This window comes from Dermacentor silvarum, chromosome 9, assembly GCF_013339745.2.
Source record: "Dermacentor silvarum isolate Dsil-2018 chromosome 9, BIME_Dsil_1.4, whole genome shotgun sequence".
In the NCBI taxonomy this organism is placed as follows: Eukaryota; Metazoa; Arthropoda; class Arachnida; order Ixodida; family Ixodidae; genus Dermacentor; species Dermacentor silvarum.
The window spans coordinates 120,969,951-120,991,925 of record NC_051162.1 but is presented as its reverse complement, the minus strand read 5'-3'; the positions used below and the strand labels follow the sequence as shown (position 1 = coordinate 120,991,925).

General features: G+C 47.7%; 3 protein-coding genes, 2 non-coding genes and 1 pseudogene across 7 annotated transcripts in view; 4 read left to right on the top strand and 2 right to left on the bottom strand.

Moving 5' to 3' along the window:
* The first annotated feature begins 2,373 nt into the window (after positions 1–2,373).
* LOC119465439 (U2 spliceosomal RNA) lies at positions 2,374–2,548 on the top strand (annotated as a pseudogene).
* A 6,885-nt stretch (positions 2,549–9,433) lies between these two features.
* LOC119463863 (uncharacterized) lies at positions 9,434–10,829 on the top strand. The gene has a single exon (XM_037724685.2). It carries the CDS (start codon positions 9,555–9,557, stop codon positions 10,827–10,829), a length of 1,275 nt encoding a protein of 424 aa, XP_037580613.1. The 5' UTR covers positions 9,434–9,554.
* Positions 10,830–14,412: 3,583 nt separating this feature from the next.
* LOC119465446 (U2 spliceosomal RNA) lies at positions 14,413–14,607 on the top strand. Its single transcript, XR_005194873.1, has one exon. It is a non-coding gene; the product is annotated as a U2 spliceosomal RNA (small nuclear RNA).
* A 1,278-nt stretch (positions 14,608–15,885) lies between these two features.
* Trnay-gua (transfer RNA tyrosine (anticodon GUA)) lies at positions 15,886–15,976 on the bottom strand. The gene is given in 2 exon segments: positions 15,886–15,921; positions 15,940–15,976. It is a non-coding gene; the product is annotated as a tRNA-Tyr (tRNA).
* Positions 15,977–17,633: 1,657 nt separating this feature from the next.
* LOC119464193 (transcription initiation factor TFIID subunit 7) lies at positions 17,634–20,838 on the bottom strand. Its single transcript, XM_037725058.2, has 2 exons — positions 19,949–20,838; positions 17,634–18,838 (listed from the first exon to the last, which is right to left on the bottom strand). Exons 1-2 carry the CDS (start codon positions 20,468–20,470, stop codon positions 18,065–18,067), a joined length of 1,296 nt encoding a protein of 431 aa, XP_037580986.1. The 5' UTR covers positions 20,471–20,838; the 3' UTR covers positions 17,634–18,064.
* A 406-nt stretch (positions 20,839–21,244) lies between these two features.
* LOC119464190 (rab3 GTPase-activating protein non-catalytic subunit) overlaps positions 21,245–21,975 on the top strand; it is a 54,909-nt gene continuing 54,178 nt past the window's right edge. For all 3 annotated transcript variants that reach the window (XM_037725055.2, XM_037725056.2, XM_037725054.2), the window contains exon 1: positions 21,245–21,445. In XM_037725055.2, the coding sequence (XP_037580983.1) occupies positions 21,358–21,445 (88 nt within the window). In that variant the 5' untranslated portion in view covers positions 21,245–21,357. The remainder of the gene's footprint in view (positions 21,446–21,975) is intronic.

Sequence of the window (21,975 nt, the reverse complement as noted above, 5' to 3'; positions counted from 1 at the left end):
AAAATAGTACAACACTCTTGTCCAAACGGCTAACAAAACTTCTTCCATACATAATAACACCTTATCAGGCTTCATCAGTACCAGGAAGGTCCATCTTTGCAACACTTACACTAATTAGAGACAGTTTTGCTTACATGCAACACAAACAATTAAATGGATATTTTATAACAGTAGACCAGTCCAAAGCATTCGACAGAGTCGAACACGACTACCAAATTACACTACTTGAAACCTATGGATTCCCCCCAGACTTCATTCAGTGCATAAAACTCTTATACACAGACATTCAAAGCAAAATACTAATTAATGGGAAATTAACAACAGCAATAAACGTAACAAGAGGCGTAAGACAAGGGTGCGCATTGTCAGCACCACTGTTCATTCTAACCTTAGACCCGCTCCTCAGACAGGTTGCCGAAAATAAAAAGATCAGAGGATTTCCAATGACCGGACAAGAATGTGTCAAAATAGCAGCCTACGCTGATGATATCTCCCTGTTCGTGAGAGACTGTAGTAGCTTTTGTGTCTTTCAACAAGTCTTTCACGAATACGGAGAGATTTCAGGTGCACAATTAAATAATAAGAAAACCAAAGCCCTCACATTCGGATACCCAACAGAAACACTACCCACAGACATTCAGATACTAGACGCGGTTAAAGTATTAGGTATCACTTTTGAAAACAAAGGTATATCCAATAGAACATGGACCGAAGCCTGCACAAAGGCAGAAAAAGCGTGCCAAGAAGCAAAGAATTATGGCCTGTCAATGAAAGGGAAAATAGAAACAATAAAAACTAAAGCATGTGCCTACGCGTTTTACGCAGCAAGAATAGCAACAATGCCCACACAAACAGCAAACAGAATAACAAAAGCAATCACGGCATACCTGTGGAACAATAAACCACCAACCGTACGGAAAAATCTGCTCTACCTAGCAGACAACAGAGGAGGCCTTAGCCTCCCAAATGTAAAAAAAATAGCACACATCCTAAGCACAAAAACAGTCCAAGTACTAACAGATAACACAAAATACATAGGCAGACCTCTTTTAATATACTGGTTAAGCACACTTCGAAAGGCGTTTATTACAGAACCATACATAGGACCAGTCGCAGAAAAACCACTTCCCTTCTATAAGAAAGCAGCTGAAACAAAGAAAGAACTAAACACCAAAACCCCGCAATTAGAACTTAGTAAAACACCACCAATACAGTTCAGCGAAGAACTAGCATACATCGCACTGACAAAGGAAGAAAAACAACAAGCTACAACAGAAAAGTGGTCACACATAAAACGAATAAAAATGCCAAATGAAGCTAAAGAGTTCGAATGGAAACGACAATGGGGTGTACTTCCCACACGCCAAAGGCTGGCAGCCTGGGGCATCGTCCCGAATGAGAAATGTCCCAACTGCCAGGAAATAGAAACCACTAACCATGCACTTTTTGATTGTAACGCCGCCAAGGCAACATGGCAATTAGCAAATAAAATGGTACATGCCAGAAAAACCCCAAAACCGACACAAACACGAACTTACAGTCTATTACACATATTATTAATGATGTGTATATGGAAAAGAAGGTGTTTAGCGGAGGCGTCCGGGAAGCCAGTAAGAGCCACTTACCCTACAATAAGGAAAGCCAGGCTGATAGCCTGGAAGTTCGTAAATGAACAATATAAGAACAAAGAAATGAGGTACCTGCAAAGGTGGCATACACGCTTCCTAATAGAAAAAGACAACGAAATACAAATGAAAATCACCCAGTTTTAACATAATCTATAATGCCCCCCCACCAATTACAATGACAACAATTTAAACAGTAAACACATTATTACATAACTTATTATTACGAGAAAGTGTTATTTGTATACTTGTGTATAGAGACATGTATTGACAAATTTGTGTGCTCTTGATAATATATGCAATGTATGTAATATATATGTTCATGAATATAAGTGTACAGTATTGTATATAAATGAGAATATGTAATTAAGAATGTGTTTACTCTCCAAAGATATATGTACACAAAGAAATGTGTAAATATGTACTGTGTAAATGAATTGCCCTTTTGTAATATATGTAATGTAACATATGTAATATATGTGTGCATGAACATAAGTGTATAGAATTGTATTAAATGATATGTTCCGTAGATATATATGTACACTAAGAAACGTGTAACGATGTACGGTGTAAATAAATTCCCTTTGTGTAGTATCTGTTGTAAATGAATTGCCCTTTTGTAATATATGTAATGTAACATATGTAATATATGTGTGCATGAACATAAGTGTATAGAATTGTATTAAATGATAATATGTTCCGTAGATATATATGTACACTAAGTAACGTGTAACGATGTACGGTGTAAATAAATTCCCTTTGTGTAGTATCTGTTCTTATCAGCTTAATATCTGATACGGCCCTATTATGGGTCTTTCGATATTAAATGAATTTTTGTAAGGCGGCGCCGAGTGCGGGGCTTGCCCCACCGGCGCCACGGGTCGTCCCGGCATTGCACTGCCGTCGGGTGCGGCCCACTTGTGAAATCCAAAATCAGAATGAAACGCGCCAGCGGGCAGTAGTGCCGATGAAATCATCGACGCCATCGAAGAATCCAAAGGGCCGGGAGGCCTTGAGACCCTCCAACATCAGGGAGGAGTAAAGTTCATCGCAGCTGTCGCGTCCGCAGCAGCCGCCGTAAAACTATCGTCCCGGGGCTCCTTCGTTCTGAACGGCGCCTCGGTCCCAGTCGCTCAAGTCGGACCGCGAGTCCTCTACATTTCCGCCTTCCGAGTTCCCCCGTACGTGGGAGACGCCACACTCGCAGCCGCCCTGTCTACGTATGGAACAGTTCTCGCAGTTCAAAGGAAGACCGACAGTCAGTACCGGCGTAAGGGTCATTCGCATGGAAATGGCGAAACCCGTGCCAAACTTCCTGTCCGTTCAAGGCCACCGCTGCGCCACGCTGCGAAGTCTACGGTCACGAGACTGCCAATGCACGTCCCCGTGTCGCCGCTGTTCCGGGAACCACGGTGTCAAAGCGGACTGTTTCCTGCCCAGGTCCTACGCTGCTGCTGCCGCAGGCGCCAACATCCCCGCCAGTATCGAAGACAACGACGGCCAGCCAGATCAAGACGAAGTACAAACGTTGCTAGAAGGGTCACGCCACAGTGAACTCTCCGAAACCGCGTCTCGCTCTGAATCTTCAGACAGCTCGGAAGACGAAGATTTCCCACCGCTACCCTCTACTGAAAGGAGCACCACCGAAGTCAACGCATCAGAGACAGACTCCAGCAAGACGACCTCTCCTTCGGAGCACGAAACAGACGCAGCAGATTCCGCAACGCCCGAAAGCGTTGCCGTCAACGAGCCCACCGACAAGCCGCGTCATTCGGTTGACCGAAGACACCACCCCCAGCCCGAACAGACGCCGTCACCTGGCATCGGACGTGAAACCGGACTCGCTCAAGCCAGAGGATACCATGTGCCTCGAACGACGGACGCGTCGTTGATGAACCCAGTAAGTCAAGTAACCGACCTGCTTCTTAAGGCAGAAGCAATGGACACTGATAAACCAGATATAAAGCGAACACGCGAAGCAGAAACGGACTCGAGCGGTTCGCAGAAAGATGGTAAATCTAAGATTCCAAAAAATCTGCGCGCATCGGGTTCCGCCGTGGGCGGAACCCTTTAACTAGGCCTGTAACATGGCGACGTTTTTCGCCTGCATCATGGCGGCGGTGCATTTCCTCTCTCTGAATGTTCAAGGGTTTCGGTCCGTCGACAAATAGAGAGAGGTGTTGCACTTCGCCCGAGCGCGGGGCGTCGACGTGCTTTTCTTGCAAGAGTGTAATTTCCGGACACGCCTCGACGTGTCAAACTTTACGGCCCGGTTTTCTGTTAATGCTTTCTTTTCTCTAACAAATGCTGTGTCTTGCGGTGTAGGAGTGGTGTTCTTAAATCCCCATTTTAGAAAGGGAACCCATTGCACGTACGGTATCGACGGCCGCACGTTAGCAGTTGATTTTTGGCTGTACACGAGACGCGTTAGAGCACTAGCGATATATGCACCCGCACGCCGATCCAATTCCTCAGAATTTTTCGAATCATTAGACACGTTCATGTTCGAGCCTTACCCGACGTTTATCGTGGGTGATTTCAACTGTTGCTTAAATGAGGACCGCGACACTCGCGGACCCGGGCGGTCCCGTCACTATCGCGGAACGCGTGCGTTGCGTCGGCTTGCTCAGCAATTTCGTCTTTCCTATGCGTGGGTGCAGTTGCATGACGACGTATTCGGGCCAACTTGGAAAAGAGGCAGGTCAGCAAGCAGACTAGACAAATTCCTTTTTCCGCCTGAATTAAACTGCTACCTAGAAAATTGTGAAGTTTTAGCCTTTCCAGCGGGAACACCCCGTATCTCAGATCATTATCCATTGTCGGTACGTCTGGATCTCGGTGAGACCATGCCGAAAAGTGATTTATGGCGACTAGACGCCAGCCTGCTCACAGATCCCGAGAGCATCGCATCGATAGGCGCTTCATTAGCAGACCTGGTCGAGCGTAGCGCAGAGCACCGCACTTGGGACGATTTCTAGACCGCGTGGCGTCCGATACTCACCCGAGCAGGGCGCGACCGAAAAATGCGGATCACCCACGAACTAAATGAAATTCTGAGACGTATGCGAATTGTCCGCAATGCAGACAGCCTCACGTTTGCGATGCAAGACTACCTTGACTTGTTGAAGGCTACCCAGTGAACCATTAATGTACCATAGATGTCCACAGAACATCATGTTTGAGACATTGCACACATCCTATAGATATCTATATTTCTCCAAACAACGTTACAAATACGTAACATGGATAATCATCCATCCATCCCATCCAGATCACGTTGCTCTAACGTTGAAAGGATGTCGCAGCTGGACATAAGTAACCTCTAATAGATGTTCTTTTTGGGGACGCAGGAGGTCCATAGAACATCTAGTGGATCTTTCCTGCTGACGCTATAATGAGCTGTATACCTGCGAGTGCCACAGTAGATGCACTATTGAATACAAATGAAATGCGAACAGCAGAGTGTGTGGCCAAAACGTAACTAAAAGCACAGTGTGGCGTCGGCCAGCGATGATTGTACACATGCATGTGGTTTCGATGCGGAGTGCGGGGCTGCTTGTCCTAGTGCGTATTACGTCACCTGTATTTTGTTGGAAGCTTGTATTCTCACCCCGCCATTGCAGTGCCATTCCTATCTGTGATTACTTTTAAGGTGGCTAGCACTGTTGTTGCGCATCCAATGCAATACATTTTTCGTGCTATTCAAATTACGATTAGACACTGGCAGCTTTGATGGTGGTAACAAAAGCAAAGCAATGCACGTTAGCAAGCTGGGTGCATGCAAGCTATATCACGCTACAGAGGTAGCAATGGTGCTATAGTCACCATAACACTGTACTGCCAGGTGGGTATGGCACTGCCCAAGGAGAGATGAGAAAACAACTTTCGGACAAAATACGGGTGACGTTTATCGCAATAGGGCGAGCAGCGCTGCACTCTTCCTCGAGAACTACATCCCCACGCACGTGCACGACTGGCCGACGACATGCACAGTATGCCTTTAGTTATGCTTCGGCCACACACTCCGCTGTTCGCATTTAATTTGTCCTCGATGGTACATCTGCTGAGGCACACTAATGGCACAGTTACCCCCATTGTCGGCATGTAGCTGGTGACTTTGCTTGAAATGTTTTGTTAACGTGTAAACGTGTGAATGTGAAAATATAAACTGCAACACTTAAGGTGAAATCTTTAGATGGCTCAATGGTCGAAAAATCCGAGGTCCAGCGTCGCAGCACCAAAATTCAATGGCACCAAAATTGGGGATTGAACCTTCGACCTTTGGTGTTAATTAGGTCGAAGCGAATTAAGGCACAGTTCATTAAGATAGAGTTCATTGAGGCACTCTAACCCACGGCCTTTGTTGGGAGTCAAAACCACTTGGAGATATGGGCAAACCCGCCACATTTCTAAATTATCTCCAAGTTAGATTCCAATTTACATGGTGAAGGTAGAGTCGAACCCACTACCTTGGGTGTTCATTAGAGCGAAGTTACTTAAGGCAAGTTAATTACGGCAGAGTTAACTAAGGCACTCGAACTCTCGAACTTTGGTGGAAGTCGAACCCACGACTTTTGGTGTTAAGACAAAGTTAATTAAGATACAATTAGGGGCACTCAAACCCTTGACCTTTGGTGGGAGTAGAGCCCCCAACCATTGGTGTTAATTATGACGAAGTTAATTAAGGCATAGCTAATTAAGGCACTCGAGCCCACAACTTTGGTAGGAGAAAACAATAGAAGTAACAACGCATGCAAATGACAAATAATTTAATTAGTGCTTCGTGAGTGCGCAGGCTTCTGCCTTCATCCTCTTCAGTGTTCGCTAAAGTGACTGTCAACTTTTATATATAGTTCTAGCGCTCATCAAAATGCGAAAACTGTGCTAACAAAACCGTAAATCCGCATTTTGATCATTATGCATCATTACAAATCCTGCAATGGATAAATGAAAAATAGTGAGTTCAGTAAGCACTAGGTAAAGCACACCAGCGAAACTCACAATGTCATACCAATGTTACTTTTTTTATTTATACAACTGATAAAGCTTTATTACAAAAATGATCGGCCCCCAGCCACGCACATGTATGAAATTATTCATTACATGTTCTCGCTGTATACAAACAGGTTAAACGCGGATCTAAAAAAAAAAAAAATACACGTAATCAAAAACAGATTCTTGAAAATTTAACTCTATTAAAACACAAGTAACGAGTAGGCATAAAATGACTAGTAGGCACAGTGCCACAATTATAATTAAAAAGAATAAAACTGATTAGTAAGAGGTAGTATCACATACTAATTAATGACCAAAAGTGCATGGCCTGCTTGCCAGCACCTGCTTCTGGGGCCATCGGATTCAAGAAAGCCAGTACTTTCTCGCTGCATTGAAAAATATATGGTAAAATAAATTCCACGCAAGCAGAATCCACAGATGGAATGTTCATCTTGATAGGCAACTTGGTCAGGCAGCTTCTCAGATCACAAAAGTGCCAATAACATAATGCTGCCAGAGACTTAGAGATAGGCAGTGCAAATGAGAAATATCCCTGACACTTGAAGAGGAACGCTGGAAACCAAGCGATACAAACATGTGCGAAAATTAACCATCAAAACATTGCCTCCAGAACATTCCCGTAAGCGCTCCGCAAGGCGAACAAACTTACCACAAATAGCAGTCAAAAGCACAGCTCTAAATTTCAGCACGCAACTGTAGAGTTCTGCCTTGGGCCATGGTCAACCGCACAAAAGTCGAAAAGACACAAATAAAGCACACGCTGCTCGCGCCCGGAACATTGCTACAGTGTAACATTGCTGCGCACTTGCATCGAGGCGCGTGTTGCTGAATTGATATCAGTGGCGATGCGAAGTCAAAGCTATTGCGAGTTCAAGCTTCTTTTTTTCTTTATAAACTGTCGTAATACATCAGCAAGTTAAAGGTTACGTATTTTCAACAATGTACTAATAGATATAACTGAAAAATAAAGCATCTTTGTATGAGAAAGAAAATGACGTAACCGAGACCGAAAGCATAGCGAAAAAAATGGCGAAAGTATTGGCTTTTGCGCGCGGTGTCCGGCAGCATCGTTACCGTAGCAACGTTACTAGACTTCCAGCAGTGCGTGCAAATGTCGTGCTAAATTGCAAAATAATTAATTTAGTGCTTTTGCTCTCGTAGCTTCCCATTGTAAGGCATTAGAGACAATTTGCTTGTATTTCTGCGGCATAGTGCGTGCATCGACTCATAACGCACAATGTACGATCAATGCACGAGAGCTTTGAATGTGCAAGAGATGTCCAAATCATAAGGACATTCGACGTCCTCTGGATGACCCTTGACTGCCACGTACTTGTCGAACATACTATAGATGTAAACTGGACGTCGTTAAATGTCTTGGATATTTGGTCTTTTGTGGTACATCCAATGGATATTTGTGGTTCACTGGGTAGGTACGAAACCTTGCTCCGTCAGTCGTCCAGAGCTGCCAGTATTGCTACCACCCAAGGTAAACCTTTATCGGATCCAGCTGTGCTCCGGTACATACGGGCAGGATCGGCGGAGGACAAAGGGCCTACTAGAATTTCATACGTCACGCTCCCAGATGGTGCTCTTAGCAACCGTTCGTCCGACATAAGTACTGTCTTTACCGAGCACGTAGCCGAGGTGCTCACAGCCAAAGAAGGCAGCTGGGACAGGGACGATTACAGCGATAGACTTAGGGAATTCTGTCGCGACCTGCCCCAGGTATCAGAGGACATCTTACAGCGTTTATGCGAGCCAGCGACACCTGAAGAGCTACGTGCAGTGATAAAGGATATGAATGCTTCTTCTGCGCCCGGTCCAGATGGTATTCCAATCCAGTTTACGTGCGATTTTTCGACGCCGTGAAATAATCGCTTTTGTCAATGGTCAACACCTTCATAGTAGATGGCATTCGGCCCGACTCTTTCCGGGACAGCCGGATCGTCCTCCTACCCAAGCCAGGCGGCCAGGCCTCAGACCCACGCTCTTGGCGGCCGATTACGTTACTGAATGCAGATTACAAGATTGTCTCGTCAATGCTAGCGAAAAGAATAAGCGGCGTTCTTTCCGACATTATCAGCCAGACGCAGATGTGTAGCGTTCCAGGTCGATCAATCTTTTCGTCTTCAGCATTGACGAGGGATCTTTTTACGTTCGCTTCTAGGACACATATCCCAGGCTATTTTGTATCGTTAGACCAAGCGAAAGCTTTCGATCGCGTCGAGTACCGATACATGCTTGGGGTACTGGAAGCTTTCGGCTTTCCCGTCGAATTCGCAGACAAGATCCGCCTCCTGTATTCAGTTTTAACTGCAAAACTGCTCGTAAACGGCCGTCTAAGCGATTCCTTCCCCGTGACACGAGGCCTTGGGCAAGGTTGTTCAATGAGCCCTCACCTGTTTGTTCTTTGCCTCGGTCCTTTGTTGCGTCGCATATCACTCTGTCCGAACGGCAGCAGACGACAGGCGCGAGTCCGTGCCCTGACGTCACGCGAGCGACGCTCCCAGCGCCCCTGTAGGTTGTTCTCGGGGCTAATACTGCCTGTACGCAGGTTTAGTGACGGCGCGTAGTTTGTTTTCGTTTTGAAACGTAAATTCAATAAGTTGTAGACAGTATAGCATAAAGGTCATCGTGCGTACACGTCAGTAAAATTGACAGCAACTTCCTCGCATGGTTTATTTTATCCAGTAATTGGTAACTTTTGTTTCTCGCTTCGCTTTCTACCGGCTCCACGTTTCAGGTCAGTTAAGATGCGGCTCGGTCGACGAATGATTGACGTTATCGCTTCTCGGCCTTTTGGCTAAGATCAAGTGTTAAACCGACGTTCAGCCGACAAGAACAACGCCCCGGCGCCGCGCGTTCCGTCGTGGTAGCCAGGGCTACATCTAGCCATCCAGCTCCTCCAGGATGGCGTTCCGAGAACCCCCACCCAAGGCGCACTGCTTCACCTTCAACGCGCCAACGGGCAGCAGCGCCGATGAAATCATCGACGCCATCGAAGAAACCGTAGGGCCGGGAGGCCTTGAGACCCTCCAACACCAGGGAGGAGTAAAGTTCATCGCAGCTGTCGCGTCCGCAGCAGCCGCCGTAAAACTATCGTCCCGGGGCTCCTTCGTTCTGAACGGCGCCTCGGTCCCAGTCGCTCAAGTCGGACCACGAGTCCTCTACATTTCTGCCTTCCGAGTTCCCCCGTACGTGGGAGACGCCACACTCGCAGCCGCCCTGTCTACGTATGGAAAAGTTCTCGCAATTCAAGAATCGCAGTTCAAAGGAAGACCGACAGTCGGTACCGGCGTAAGGGTCATTCGAATGGAAATGGCGAAGCCCGTACCAAACTTCCTGTCCGTTCAAGGCCACCGCATCATGTTTGACTACCGAGGAATTCGCAAGGTGTGCTCAAGGTGTGGAGCAGAGGGCCACCTTGGGAAGACATGTGAAACGCCACGTTGCGAACGCTGCGAAGTCTACGGTCACGAGACTGCCAAGTGCACGTCCCCGTGTCGCCGCTGTTCCGGGAACCACGTCACAGCGGATTGTTTCCTGCCCAGGTCCTACGCTGCTGCAGCCGCAAGCGCCAACATCCCCGCCAGTATCGAAGACAACCACGGCCAGCCAGATCAAGACGAAGTACAAACGCCGCTAGAAGGGCCACGCCACAGTGAACTCTCCGAAACCGCGTCTCGCTCTGAATCTTCAGACAGCTCGGAAGACGAAGATTTCCCACCGCTACCCTCTACTGAAAGGAGCACCACCGAAGTCAGCGCATCAGAGACAGACTCCAGCAAGACGACCTCTCCTTCGGAGCACGAAACAGACGCAGCAGATTCCGCAACGCGCGAAAGCGTTGCCGTCAACGAGCCCACCGACGAGCCGCGTCCTTCGGTTGACCGAAGACTCCACCCCCAGCCCGAACAGACGCCGTCACCTGGCACCGGACGTGAAACCGGACTCGCTCAAGCCAGGGGATACCAAGTGCCTCGAACAACGGACGCATCGTTGATGAACCCAGTAAGTCAAGTAACCGACCTGCTTCTTAAGACAGAAGCAATGGACACTGATAAACCAGATATAAAGCGAACACGCGAAGCAGAAACGGACTCGAGCGGTTCGCAGAAAAATGGTAGATCTAAGATTCCAAAAAAGCTGCGCGCATCGGGTTCCGCCGTGGGCGGAACCCTTTAACTAGGCCTGTAACATGGCGACGTTTTTCGCCTGCATCATGGCGGCAGGTGCATTTCCTCTCTCTGAATGTTCAAGGGTTTCGGTCCGTCGACAAACAGAGAGAGGTGTTGCACTTCGCCCGAGCGCGGGGCGTCGACGTGCTTTTCTTGCAAGAATGTAATTTCCGGACACGCCTCGACGTGTCCAACTTTACTGCCCGGTTTTCTGTTGATGCTTTCTTTTCTCTAACAAATGCTGTTTCTTGTGGTGTAGGAGTGGTGTTCTTAAATCCCCATTTTAGAAAGGGAGCCCATTGCACGTACGGTATCGACGGTCGCACGTTAGCAGTTGACTTTTGGCTGTACACGAGACGCGTTAGAGCACTGGCGATATATGCACCCGCACGCCGATCCAATTCCTCAGAATTTTTCGATTCATTAGACACGTTCATGTTCGAGCCTTACCCGACGTTTATCGTCGGTGATTTCAATTGTTGCTTAAATGAGGACCGCGACACTCGCGGACCCGGGCGGTCCCGTCACTATCGCGGAACGCGTGCGTTGCGTCGGCTTGCTCAGCAATTTCGTCTTTCCGATGCGTGGGTGCAGTTGCATGACGACGTATTCGGGCCAACTTGGGAAAGAGGCAGGTCAGCAAGCAGGCTAGACAAATTCCTTTTTCCGCCTGAATTAAGCTGCTACCTAGACAATTGTGAAGTTTTAGCCTTTCCAGCGGGAACACCCCGCATCTCAGATCATTATCCATTGTCGGTACATCTGGATCTCGGTGAGACCATGCCGAAAAGTGATTTATGGCGACTAGACGCCAGCCTGCTCACAGATCCCGAGAGCATCGCATCGATAGGCGCTTCATTAGCAGACCTGGTCGAGCGTAGCGCAGAGCACCGCACTTGGGACGATTTCAAGACCGCGTGGCGTCCGATACTCACCCGAGCAGGACGTGACCGAAAAATGCGGATCACCCACGAACTAAATGAAATTCTTAGACGTATGCGAATTGTCCGCAATGCAGACAGCCTCACGTTTGCGATGCAAGACTACCTTGACTTGTTGAAGGCTAGGTACGAAACCTTGCTCCGTCAGTCGTCCAGAGCTGCCAGTATTGCTACCACCCAGGGTAAACCTTTATCGGATCCAGCCGTGCTCCGGTACATACGGGCAGGATCGGCGGAGGACAAAGGGCCTACTAGAATTCCATATGTCACGCTCCCAGATGGTGCTCTTAGCGACCGTTCGTCCGACATATGTACTGTCTTTACCAAGCACGTAGCCGAGGTGCTCACAGCCAAAGAAGGCAGCTGGGACAGGGATGATTACAGCGATAGACTTAGGGAATTCTGTCGCGACCTGCCCCAGGTATCAGAGGACATCTTACAGCGTTTATGCGAGCCAGCGACACCTGAAGAGCTACGTGCAGTGGTAAAAGATATGAATGCTTCTTCTGCGCCCGGTCCAGATGGCATTCCAATCCAGTTTTACGTGCGATTTTTCGACGCCGTGAAAGAATCGCTTTTGTCAATGGTCAACACCTTCATAGTAGATGGCATTCGGCCCGACTCTTTCCGGGACAGCCGGATAGTCCTCCTGCCCAAGCCAGGCGGCCAGGCCTCAGACCCACGCTCATGGCGGCCGATTACGTTACTAAATGCAGATTACAAGATTGTCTCGTCAATGCTTGCGAAAAGAATGAGCAGCGTTCTTTCCGACATTATCAGCCAGACGCAGATGTGTAGCGTTCCAGGTCGATCAATCTTTTCGTCTTTAGCATTGACGAGGGACCTTTTTACGTTCGCTTCTAGGACACATATCCCAGGCTATTTTGTATCGCTTGACCAAGCGAAAGCTTTCGATCGCGTCGAATACCGATACTTGCTTGGTGTACTAGAAGCTTTCGGCTTTCCCGTCGAATTCGTAGATAAGATCAGCCTCCTGTATTCGGGTTTATCTGCGAAACTGCTCGTAAACGGCCGTCTAAGCAATGCTTTCCCCGTGACACGAGGCCTTAGGCAAGGGTGTTCAATGAGCCCTCACCTCTTTGTTCTTTGTCTCGATCCTTTGCTGCGCCGCATATCACTCTGTCCGTCCATACGCGGCTTTCCACTGCCAGGCCAGGGAGAAGTAAAGGTGTCCGCATATGCAGACGACGTGTCACTCTACTTGAGAAACGAAGAGAGCTACTACGCCTTCTTACGTTTATTCCAAGAATACGCTGAATTATCCGGAGCCCTTTTGAACAAAGACAAAAGTAAGGCGATGGCCTTCGGGAACTTTGCATCCGCCCTCGACGGAGAAGTCGAGTGGGTAGCTGGCGTCAAAGTCCTGGGAGTTGTGTTCCACACGTCCGGGGAAGTAGCGCAGGAGACGTGGACAGACCTGCGTAAGAAAGCAGAAGTGAAGGTGTCAGTGGCATCAAAGTTTTCGCTGACGTTAGCCGAGCGCAGTTACATAGTGAAATCTAGTGTTTGCGCGGCTTTTTACTACGTAGCACGCATAGCGCGTCCGCCACGCAGGGCATCACAGAGGCTAGCCACACTCTGTGGTTCTTTCTTGTGGGACAACAAGACTGAACTAGTGGCACGTCCGCTCCTTCGGCTTCCAACGGAACTAGGAGGTTTTAGTCTCCCTTGTATCAGAACAATGAGTTCTGTCCTCGCATTGCGAGGTTTCTACGACCTCGTAAACGACCCGGAATACCCAGGCAGGAAACTGGTTGAGTACTTTCTAGGTACCTCCAGAAAACTTTTCTTACCCGGAAAAAGGACAGGTCCTACGGCGGAACAGCCACCGCCATTCTATAAATATGTATGTAGTACCCTTCAGTCTCTTCGAACAGCCTTACCTGATGTCGACCTAGTTAGCACCCCGGCAACGGAGGTTTGCGAATGGTTAGCGGTTAAGGACTTGTCGCAGGAAGAACTGCAGAGGTGCAGGAGCGTCCGCTGGCGCAGCCTGACTACGTCGGCCGTACCCGCCGAGGTTCGCGACTTCGGATGGAGACGAGGTTGGCGCGTCTTGCCAACGCGGAACCGCACGGCAGCGTGGGGAATAAGTCGCACTGACCGCTGCCCTCAGTGCAGACAAGAAGAAACGTTGCAGCATGCCTTATTCGAGTGTACAGTATCAAAAACATTTTGGTTCCTACTGTGGCGGATGTTCCATGTACGAATACAGGCAAGAAAGCAACCGCGAACACCATTCCATGTTGTTTTGTGGTGTATAGGAGCATTTGTTTTGTGGCGCCAACGAGGATCAGCGGCAATGCAGGGGCGGCCAAACAGAGCAATGTATCCGCTACTACGCCGTTTGCGTAAGCTCATGTACGAACAAGCGTGCGCAGACTGGATCACTCTGGACGAAGACCAGTTTCTGCGCAAATGGTCGACAAGATTCATAAAGCCCCGTAATGGGCACATCACAGCGCAGTTGTTACCATACTAGCCCATTAATGACTGGCAGGTCAGTACACCTGCCAGATTCATATGCCACCTTAGTGTGTTCTTTTATTTTCATAATGTGCCATTTTGATTGTATGTGCCAGTGCCGCTAGTGTTTGTTTTCCTGTACATGAATCGAAACTAGTGCACATGTATTTCATGAACGTCTGTTTGAAATAAACTTCTCTTTATCTGTTCTTATCAGCTTAATATCTGATACGGCCCTATTATGGGTCTTTCGATATTAAATGAATTTTTGTAAGGCGGCGCCGAGTGCGGGGCTTGCCCCACCGGCGCCACGGGTCGCCCCGGCATTGCACTGCCGTCGGGTGGGGCCCACTTGCGAAATCCAAAATCAGAATGTAACCCATACTTTGTGGACTAAGCTTCTACGAACACTTTTTCTGCTTAGCCTCGTAGTGCACCGGTTGCTTGTTAATTGTCGCACTCGCACATGCGAACACATGACAGGTAACGGCCTCCAATATATATTCAGCCGTGTCCTTTTGATTGCCATTGCGTTCGTAACACTCTCTTTATCAGGGGAGACGATGGCAGCGTCGTCCGCGTACGTAAGCCAGTCAGTATTCAGTAGCTTCAGTAACCTCCACCAAAGTGAAGCGCCTTGAATGCTATCAATGCAATCATTTTTACGCTCAAGGATTCCAAATACAACGCAAACAACAAGAGCGACAGCGGAAACCCCTGTCGCATCGACACGTTAACATCAATTCGCTGCGTTGGCTACCGATAAACAATCAGACTGGCCGTACAATTTTTGTAGCTAGGGTACTTTGACCCCCTCAGAAATATGTGTCCCACACGAACACGCTCAAGTATTGAATAGAGAATGCATCGTGACATACGAGGTCAAAAGCCATTGCGAGATCGATTTATGGAGCATCGCCACTTTTCCGTACTCGGCAATTAAGACGGCTACAGAAAACAATAGAAGAGGAAACATTATAGTTGACATATAATGGCAGCACAATTTAGATTAGCATACTTCATAAGCCGATAGCTTCAGTGCCGTTTGATTCTTTCACATTCTTCTAGCACCTCGTTAATTGTTGGTCTGGTGCGGCATCAAACTGGGCAAGTTGGTGTTGGTTGATGATTAATGATAATTAGCAGCGCACTGAAAACAAAGACGAAGCCTGCGTGTTGTGTCTACATCTTCATCTCCATTTTTAGCGCACTTTCATGATTATAGCCATGAACCATATTCTCGCACTTAATTCATCGATGTTGTCGTGGCTTCGGCAGGTCAGCAGAATTTTCCGAAATAACTTGCTTGTATTCCTTCGCTTACCCGTAAGATATATACTATAACTTAAGTTACATGATCAACAGAACGACGTACTGCTCCGCAAAAGTCGGCGTTCATACGTACAGAACCTAGCGTCTGGTAAACTTAATTACGACGTCGACTGCATTTAAAGATCGACACTGCGTCTAAATCAGGCGGGAGGACAATGGTAAATTCCACGATGCAAGAATTACGGCTCTGCTGCTTTTCCTGGGTAATAATGTTGTAAGAGCACCATTTTTTGCAGTCATGACGTTAAAAGGCCTATAGCAGCACATCGCGATAAAGAAAGAAAGAAAAAAAAAAAAAAACTCTCCGTCGAGCCGGATTCGAACCAGCGACCTATGGATGACAGCATGGGATTTCCTCTACAGTCCACCGCTCTACCAACTGAGCTATCGACGGTACGCGTTCGCCCCGGTTCTTCGCGCAGGTGTGATTTGAGCATCATTACCTTGAAGGTGAGCGCGAGTGCGTGCGTTGGTAAACAGCAACGGTTTCTTTTATTCTATGACACTGCTTTTGATGTCACCTTGTAGTTGCTACGACCCGATCCTGTTGCTTTGAACCGATGCATTACTTTAAGCACCACCGTTGGACTCCTAAAAGAATGAGACTGAGAAAATAATACCTAGCAGCAGCATTTGCACTTGATTCACGCTTGGTCCGCGGCTCTAGTCTGTGGACACACGAGAATTTTGGTTTGACAAGCAGCCTTGCATAGCACAGCCGGTTTACAGATCTCTGTAAATGTTTTTTGCTATAGGATATATCTTCCTCAATGCACCGACGACACATGTTGCGCATTGCGAACACGCTCTGCTAGTGCCACTGCCGGGAACCACCAGAATTTTTTTTTTTTTCCCGGGGCAAGGCAGGGGGAGCAGGTGAGGAGGGCTGGGCAGGCCGCATATTCCACACACAAATTTCCCCTCCCGTCTCTCCCGAGCGTAGGGTAGCAAACTGGACCTTACCTACTGGTTAAACACACTGCCGTTCCCCTTTATTGCCTGTCTCTGAGGGAAGGGGGGGGGGATACGCGCCCGGTGTGCTCAACATATGATCAATGCAGCGAACAGCCGAGTATTCACCACAGCGCAAGCTTCAACATAGATCAACCTTGGCGTGAATATTCATACAGAACTGATGGCAGCTGGAAAACATTTGTCTACAACACATTTTTAAGTGTCAGAAGTTGGTATTCTTGCTATCTACAGAGTCGTCGAACAAGCTGCAGGTATCTGTCTCTCATTATCTAAAAACTTCCAATGCCTCTTCTGCAAAACATGCCGTATAACCCAGCTGCATCGTTTCACTTGTTTGATAAATGCTTCGCATTAATCTTGTCAACCTTACTTCCATTTTATCCAATGCCACTACTAAAGATAGTTTTATGTCGCAAGCAAGGTTTTACTTCACCCAGGCACGCTTGAGTATATTTTCCGTGAATGCTAACGTCTGCATTGTTTAACGAAAGAGCTCAGAGCTGAGATAACGTAAAGCTATTTCAATCTGTTTTTTATGCCAAATCCACAATTAGCTCTCTGTGATAGGTCAAAATGGCTCAGATTCCTGCGCAAATGGGTGCGGCACCTGCCCATCTGGGTTTGGTTCAACTCATTTTGACCTAATCAAGGAAAGGCTAATGGCGAACTTGGCATAAAAACATATTGAAATAGTTTTACATTATCTCAGCACTGTTCTCGACAACAGTAGCACATACAATGTTTTAGCATCTCACTTTATCAATTTCGTTTGACCTACGTTTAATTTGTTTTTTAAAAGCATTATTGCTTTGATGGCAGCTGGCCTACGTACTATGCCTAAGCTGTATTATATTGCATTCCTCATGATTCCTTCGGACTTTTATTAAACTCCTCTGAAATGAAAGAACCTAAACCAAACCATCACCACTACAGGTAGCATAGTCTTCAGCTGTCACTTCTGTGTTATTCAAAACATGCATTACTCATATATTGTCGATCTTCCAAAGCACATAAAATTCACAACACTGCATTTTACTGAAATGTCACATTTTGCAGCACAGCCATAAAAACAGCTGTGGGCTGCTTAAACTTTGGTTCAGTTTATTTGAAATGAAGCCAGTGTATACAAATTGTCTACGGATGGTTGAGAATATTTACACAGTTAATTCATCTCCACGTTCTAAAAACAGGCTGGACACTTTTTCAAATAGAATCTGCTGTTCTCTGTTCCCACAGCGAAAAATCTTTCAAGAAACATCTGGGCAGTCAAACCTTTGCATGACAATTTTCATGCAAAAAGAAAAAGAATAGCAATCTGTCTACAGTCACCAACAACACCTTCAAACAGTCACCACATCTGGAAAAGCAGCACTGTGGTCCCACAAATTGCAAGAATGTATTTCTTGGGAGATCACAAACAGGTCTTCATCCTACAGGCAAGGCCAATGAGAGGTATTAACTTTATGAAAACTTTCCAGTACATCAGTACATCTCCATAGCAGCACGATCATTGGTGAAGCAGCGACACGATGTCATCATACTCCCTCTGCTTCTCACTCTCTTCCATCTTGAGAGTGTTGACAATATTCTGGAACCGTTGCTTGAGCGCCTGGTTCTCTATCGATGCTATCTCAAGCTCCTGGGCCTGCCTTCGTTCCTGCAGTTGCGCGATCTCCCGTTCCAAATCCGACAACCGGTTCAAGAGCGCGGAGTTGTCCTGCTCCGGTTCATCAACGTCATCGTCTTCCTCCTTCTTGGTGGCAAACTCGATAACTTCCTTGTCATCGCCGTAATCGGGGTCATCGACATACTCGTCCACAAGCGAACTTGTTGCCGCCGCCGTTGCCGCTGCGCTGGTGCTCGCACCAGACGTCATCTTATCGGTGGCTGCCAGCATGCCCCGCCGGAAGTCAGTCACCATGTCCGGTGAAGAGCCGCCGTCCCGTTTTCCCGACAACGATGGATGCCTCTGCTTTGGAGGCCGTGATGAGAGCTCCTCCTCCCCGCCCGAGTCGACGATGTTGACGTCATCCTCGTCAGAGCTGCTCAAAGCTTCACCGAAGAGGTCGTGTTCACCGACGTCCATGCTCTGCGAGTTGCTGTTGAGCAGTGCGCTCACGGAAGGTGAGCCGAAGCCGCCACTCACATGAGGCTCGCCAGAGCCCCCACCAGGCACTTCAGTTCCATCAACCTTGCCATCACTTCCCTTGTCGTCGTCGGCGTTGACCACCTCATAGCGGATTGAAATGGCTTCGTTGTCCATGCGGAAGAGTCGCTTTACCTGTTAGTGAGTAAAGCAAAATGTCTTCATTCAAAAAAGGCATCATCACATCCAAAACCTAACCGTTTTCATAGAAGCTTTAAACTTAAAAACACTTTTTATTGACTAATACTGCAAGTGCTTCAGTACAGGATTACAAAATGTACAATGTAACAGGTTTTTAAAACTACCTTACATGGCAGATAGGTTAATGTTTCAACATGCCTCACTTTTTAATTACTATACAAGTTTCCATCTTGGTACACACAGCTAATATTTAATCATGATAACATTCAAGCATTCCAGCGGACGTGTCTGCTTATAACTGCAGATGAGAAGTAAAATTCCAGGTTTTTCAAATTTCTTAATAACATGAACGGTCAGCAACCAGTGTTTTCTAGCTACTAAATCCCCATTTGCTGACACCTAGCATTTACTGAATAATGTGTGTAAGCAACGAATGCCATCACCACAAGGCCCCATCTTTCTCGGAAAACGAGGCCACTGAAAGACATTTCAGAGACAGTCCGGCACGGGACGCTCTCAATGCCTGCAGCCTCGCCCCCGCGGTTGGTAAATCCGCGGTCAGTAACTAACTTTACCCGTGTATGTCGAACCGTGAAAGGTAAGTGCTTAGCAGTGTAGTAGTGGACGGTACACCAGTGGCAGCCAGTAGCCCATATCAAGAACTGGTTAAATTGTCTCTACTATGGAAGCGTTACCACAGCATGGTAAGTGTCATAAGCTACAGGCTGCCACTTTACGCCTAGGCCACAGACCGACGTGCAACATGCACAGAGCAGCACAGATGGACTGCGATAGGCACAGTGAGCATTGACAGTTACATCACGAACTGAGCAATGCTGGCACCCTAGCTGTTTCAGCTTGGTGTCGTGGAATTGGGTTGCTGGAAAGATTGGGATATCCAAATTACGAAGGTTTGAATTAGCATTCGTTACATTCGATTCTCTTAGGCTGGTCAGTTTCACCAGTCGCTCATCTTTCGCCATCACATTCTGATTTGCGTCAGTTTATACAACGCAGTTGCTTTCCCACGACTACTATTTCGATTCGTATTTTCTGCACCGCAGTGGCGAAATCTCCTCCTCAATACCACCGCAAGGTACTTACTTCCTTCTCGATCTCCGGGAAGTCGACGTACTTCTTCTTGAGCACCTTGCGGAAGCGTCGCTTGCGCACGTTCTTCAGCGAGGGCGTGATGCCGTGCGGGTACTGGTACTTCTTGTCCTTGGCGTCTTTGCGTTCTTTGCGGCGCAGCGACTCCTCGTCGTCCGCGGCGGCCGCCTTCTTCGCCTCTTCGTCCTCCGCGCCGTCCTCTTCCTTGCAGATCATCAACTGCGCCACGTCGGCCGTCTTGTAGAAGGTCTTGCGGTCGAGCGTCTTGTGCGACTCGATGATGGACGGCAGGTCGACGACGCGCGCCGACAGGCTCCAGCGGTCGAAACGCACCGTGCCGTGCCGGTTGTCCGGTTCCAGCTGGATGGACAGCCGGTCTTTGAGGTTCATCACGCCGGACCGCACCGCGGCTCGCAAAGCCGCGGCGACCTGGCCCGGAAGACGGAGGATGACCTGACTCTCGAGTTCGGCCGGGGCTTCTTCCTTGGTCTTCTTGATTTCCGGCGGTGCGTTCATCGTGCCAGAAGCGTGTTCGCGTCCACGAATAGAGTATCGAGCAGCAAAGCAGTGCAGATGCGACGATTGATGATGCCGAGCCGCCAAGAAATCGTGGAGTTGTCACAGCAAACTTCGCTTTTGGCCGATATCCCGCTCAAGTCGCGTTCGCCATCGCGTAGTCAACACTTCTCTGATAAGACGTTTCTGTGGAACCGCCAGCACCACCTCTACAGTGTTCGTTTTAAGATCTGCCACTCCAATCCATTCCCAAACGATAGGCACAAGGAATAGCAAGCGTTCGACTGGAAAATAGTGGAAAACTGTAGAAAATGTAAACAAAAGCGCAACATGATGGCTGATGTTTACACAGATTGGGCTGCCGCTTTCGCACCGAGCTGAATGTGCTGCGGGTTTGGTGCGTTGCGTAAAATACCAAACACGTACGTCATCTTATGTATTAGAAACTCGCATACCTCGCGAAAGAGTCTGTCCTTGTGACACAACACACGCTTCATACAGAACGCGCTTTTTCAATCACTGCCAATCGTAAAAGCTGCGAAACCTCTCTTCAGCCGGCGACACATCACGTTTCACCTTAAAACATCTCTGTAAAACATTCCGATTGTTTAATAACATTAGTATCTGTTGAGCCTCATTTATAATAGCCACAATATAGCGATAATAAATTGTTGCATATTGCTGCACGCTTCGTTGCAGCCATGGTTGCAGCCCATTTGCGGTCATGACGTCGATTGCGGCAAAATCGAAACTGCCGTGTGGCTGCTGAATGTTGCATACGAAATCAAGTCAGGCCAGGCTGATTCGAGTCGTAAGGTTTCTCACAAAATCCCAGTGGCGAGCGAAAGTATGTTGAAACCTGAGTTGAAACTGCCGTGAATAGCACTATGTCGTGTCAGTTGGTGAAGATAGCAGCAATTAGCAACGTCGCCAGAGTCAAGTCCTACCTGTTTCCAAGCGGTCAAGAACAACAGGGTGAGGGGTTTGTTTCAAAACATTGGGTCACTAGAGCATGTTTTCGCGTCAGCTGCTAGGTGCTCTCGCTGTTACTAGCGTATGCCCAACTCCGTTACAGGAGCTCTTGCATTTTGGTTATCCAAGAAGCTGTTCCTTCGACATTAGTTCCAGAGCGCTGCCTCTAGTTTCATGTTCCGCTATTAGCTGTCAACACCCGCAATTGAAACAGCTTTCGGTCACAACTTGCTCAGCCAGTTTAATCTTTCTGGCTAGAATGTTTCAGCTATTCGTTGTTTTATTTTTTAGCTGATACGATTGCGTCCCTTGTGGCTATCAGCGGGTACCTTTGCCGCAAATAGTGGTCGCAAAGAATGTATGACGAGTTGAAATCGCAGTCGCTAGGTTTGCGAAAAGTGGTTGTGTCTCGGAGCCACACAGGCTTTTTGGTATGTTGTGCACTTAATGTGCTCTTCTTCGGTTATGTAGGTAGTCATCAGCGCCCGCGCCTAGAGTGATCTGTTCCATCCGCTGATGACACTGCTCTGTTA

Bases quoted from the DNA above. Each gene is read 5' to 3' on its own strand.
- LOC119464193 (XM_037725058.2), bottom strand. From the start codon at position 20,470: ATGAACGCACCGCCGGAAATCAAGAAGACCAAGGAAGAAGCCCCGGCC. The intron at 18,839-19,948 runs GTAAGTACCTTG...ACTCACTAACAG, and splicing joins TCCCGGAGATCGAGAAGGAA to GTAAAGCGACTCTTCCGCAT.
- LOC119463863 (XM_037724685.2), top strand. From the start codon at position 9,555: ATGGCGTTCCGAGAACCCCCACCCAAGGCGCACTGCTTCACCTTCAAC.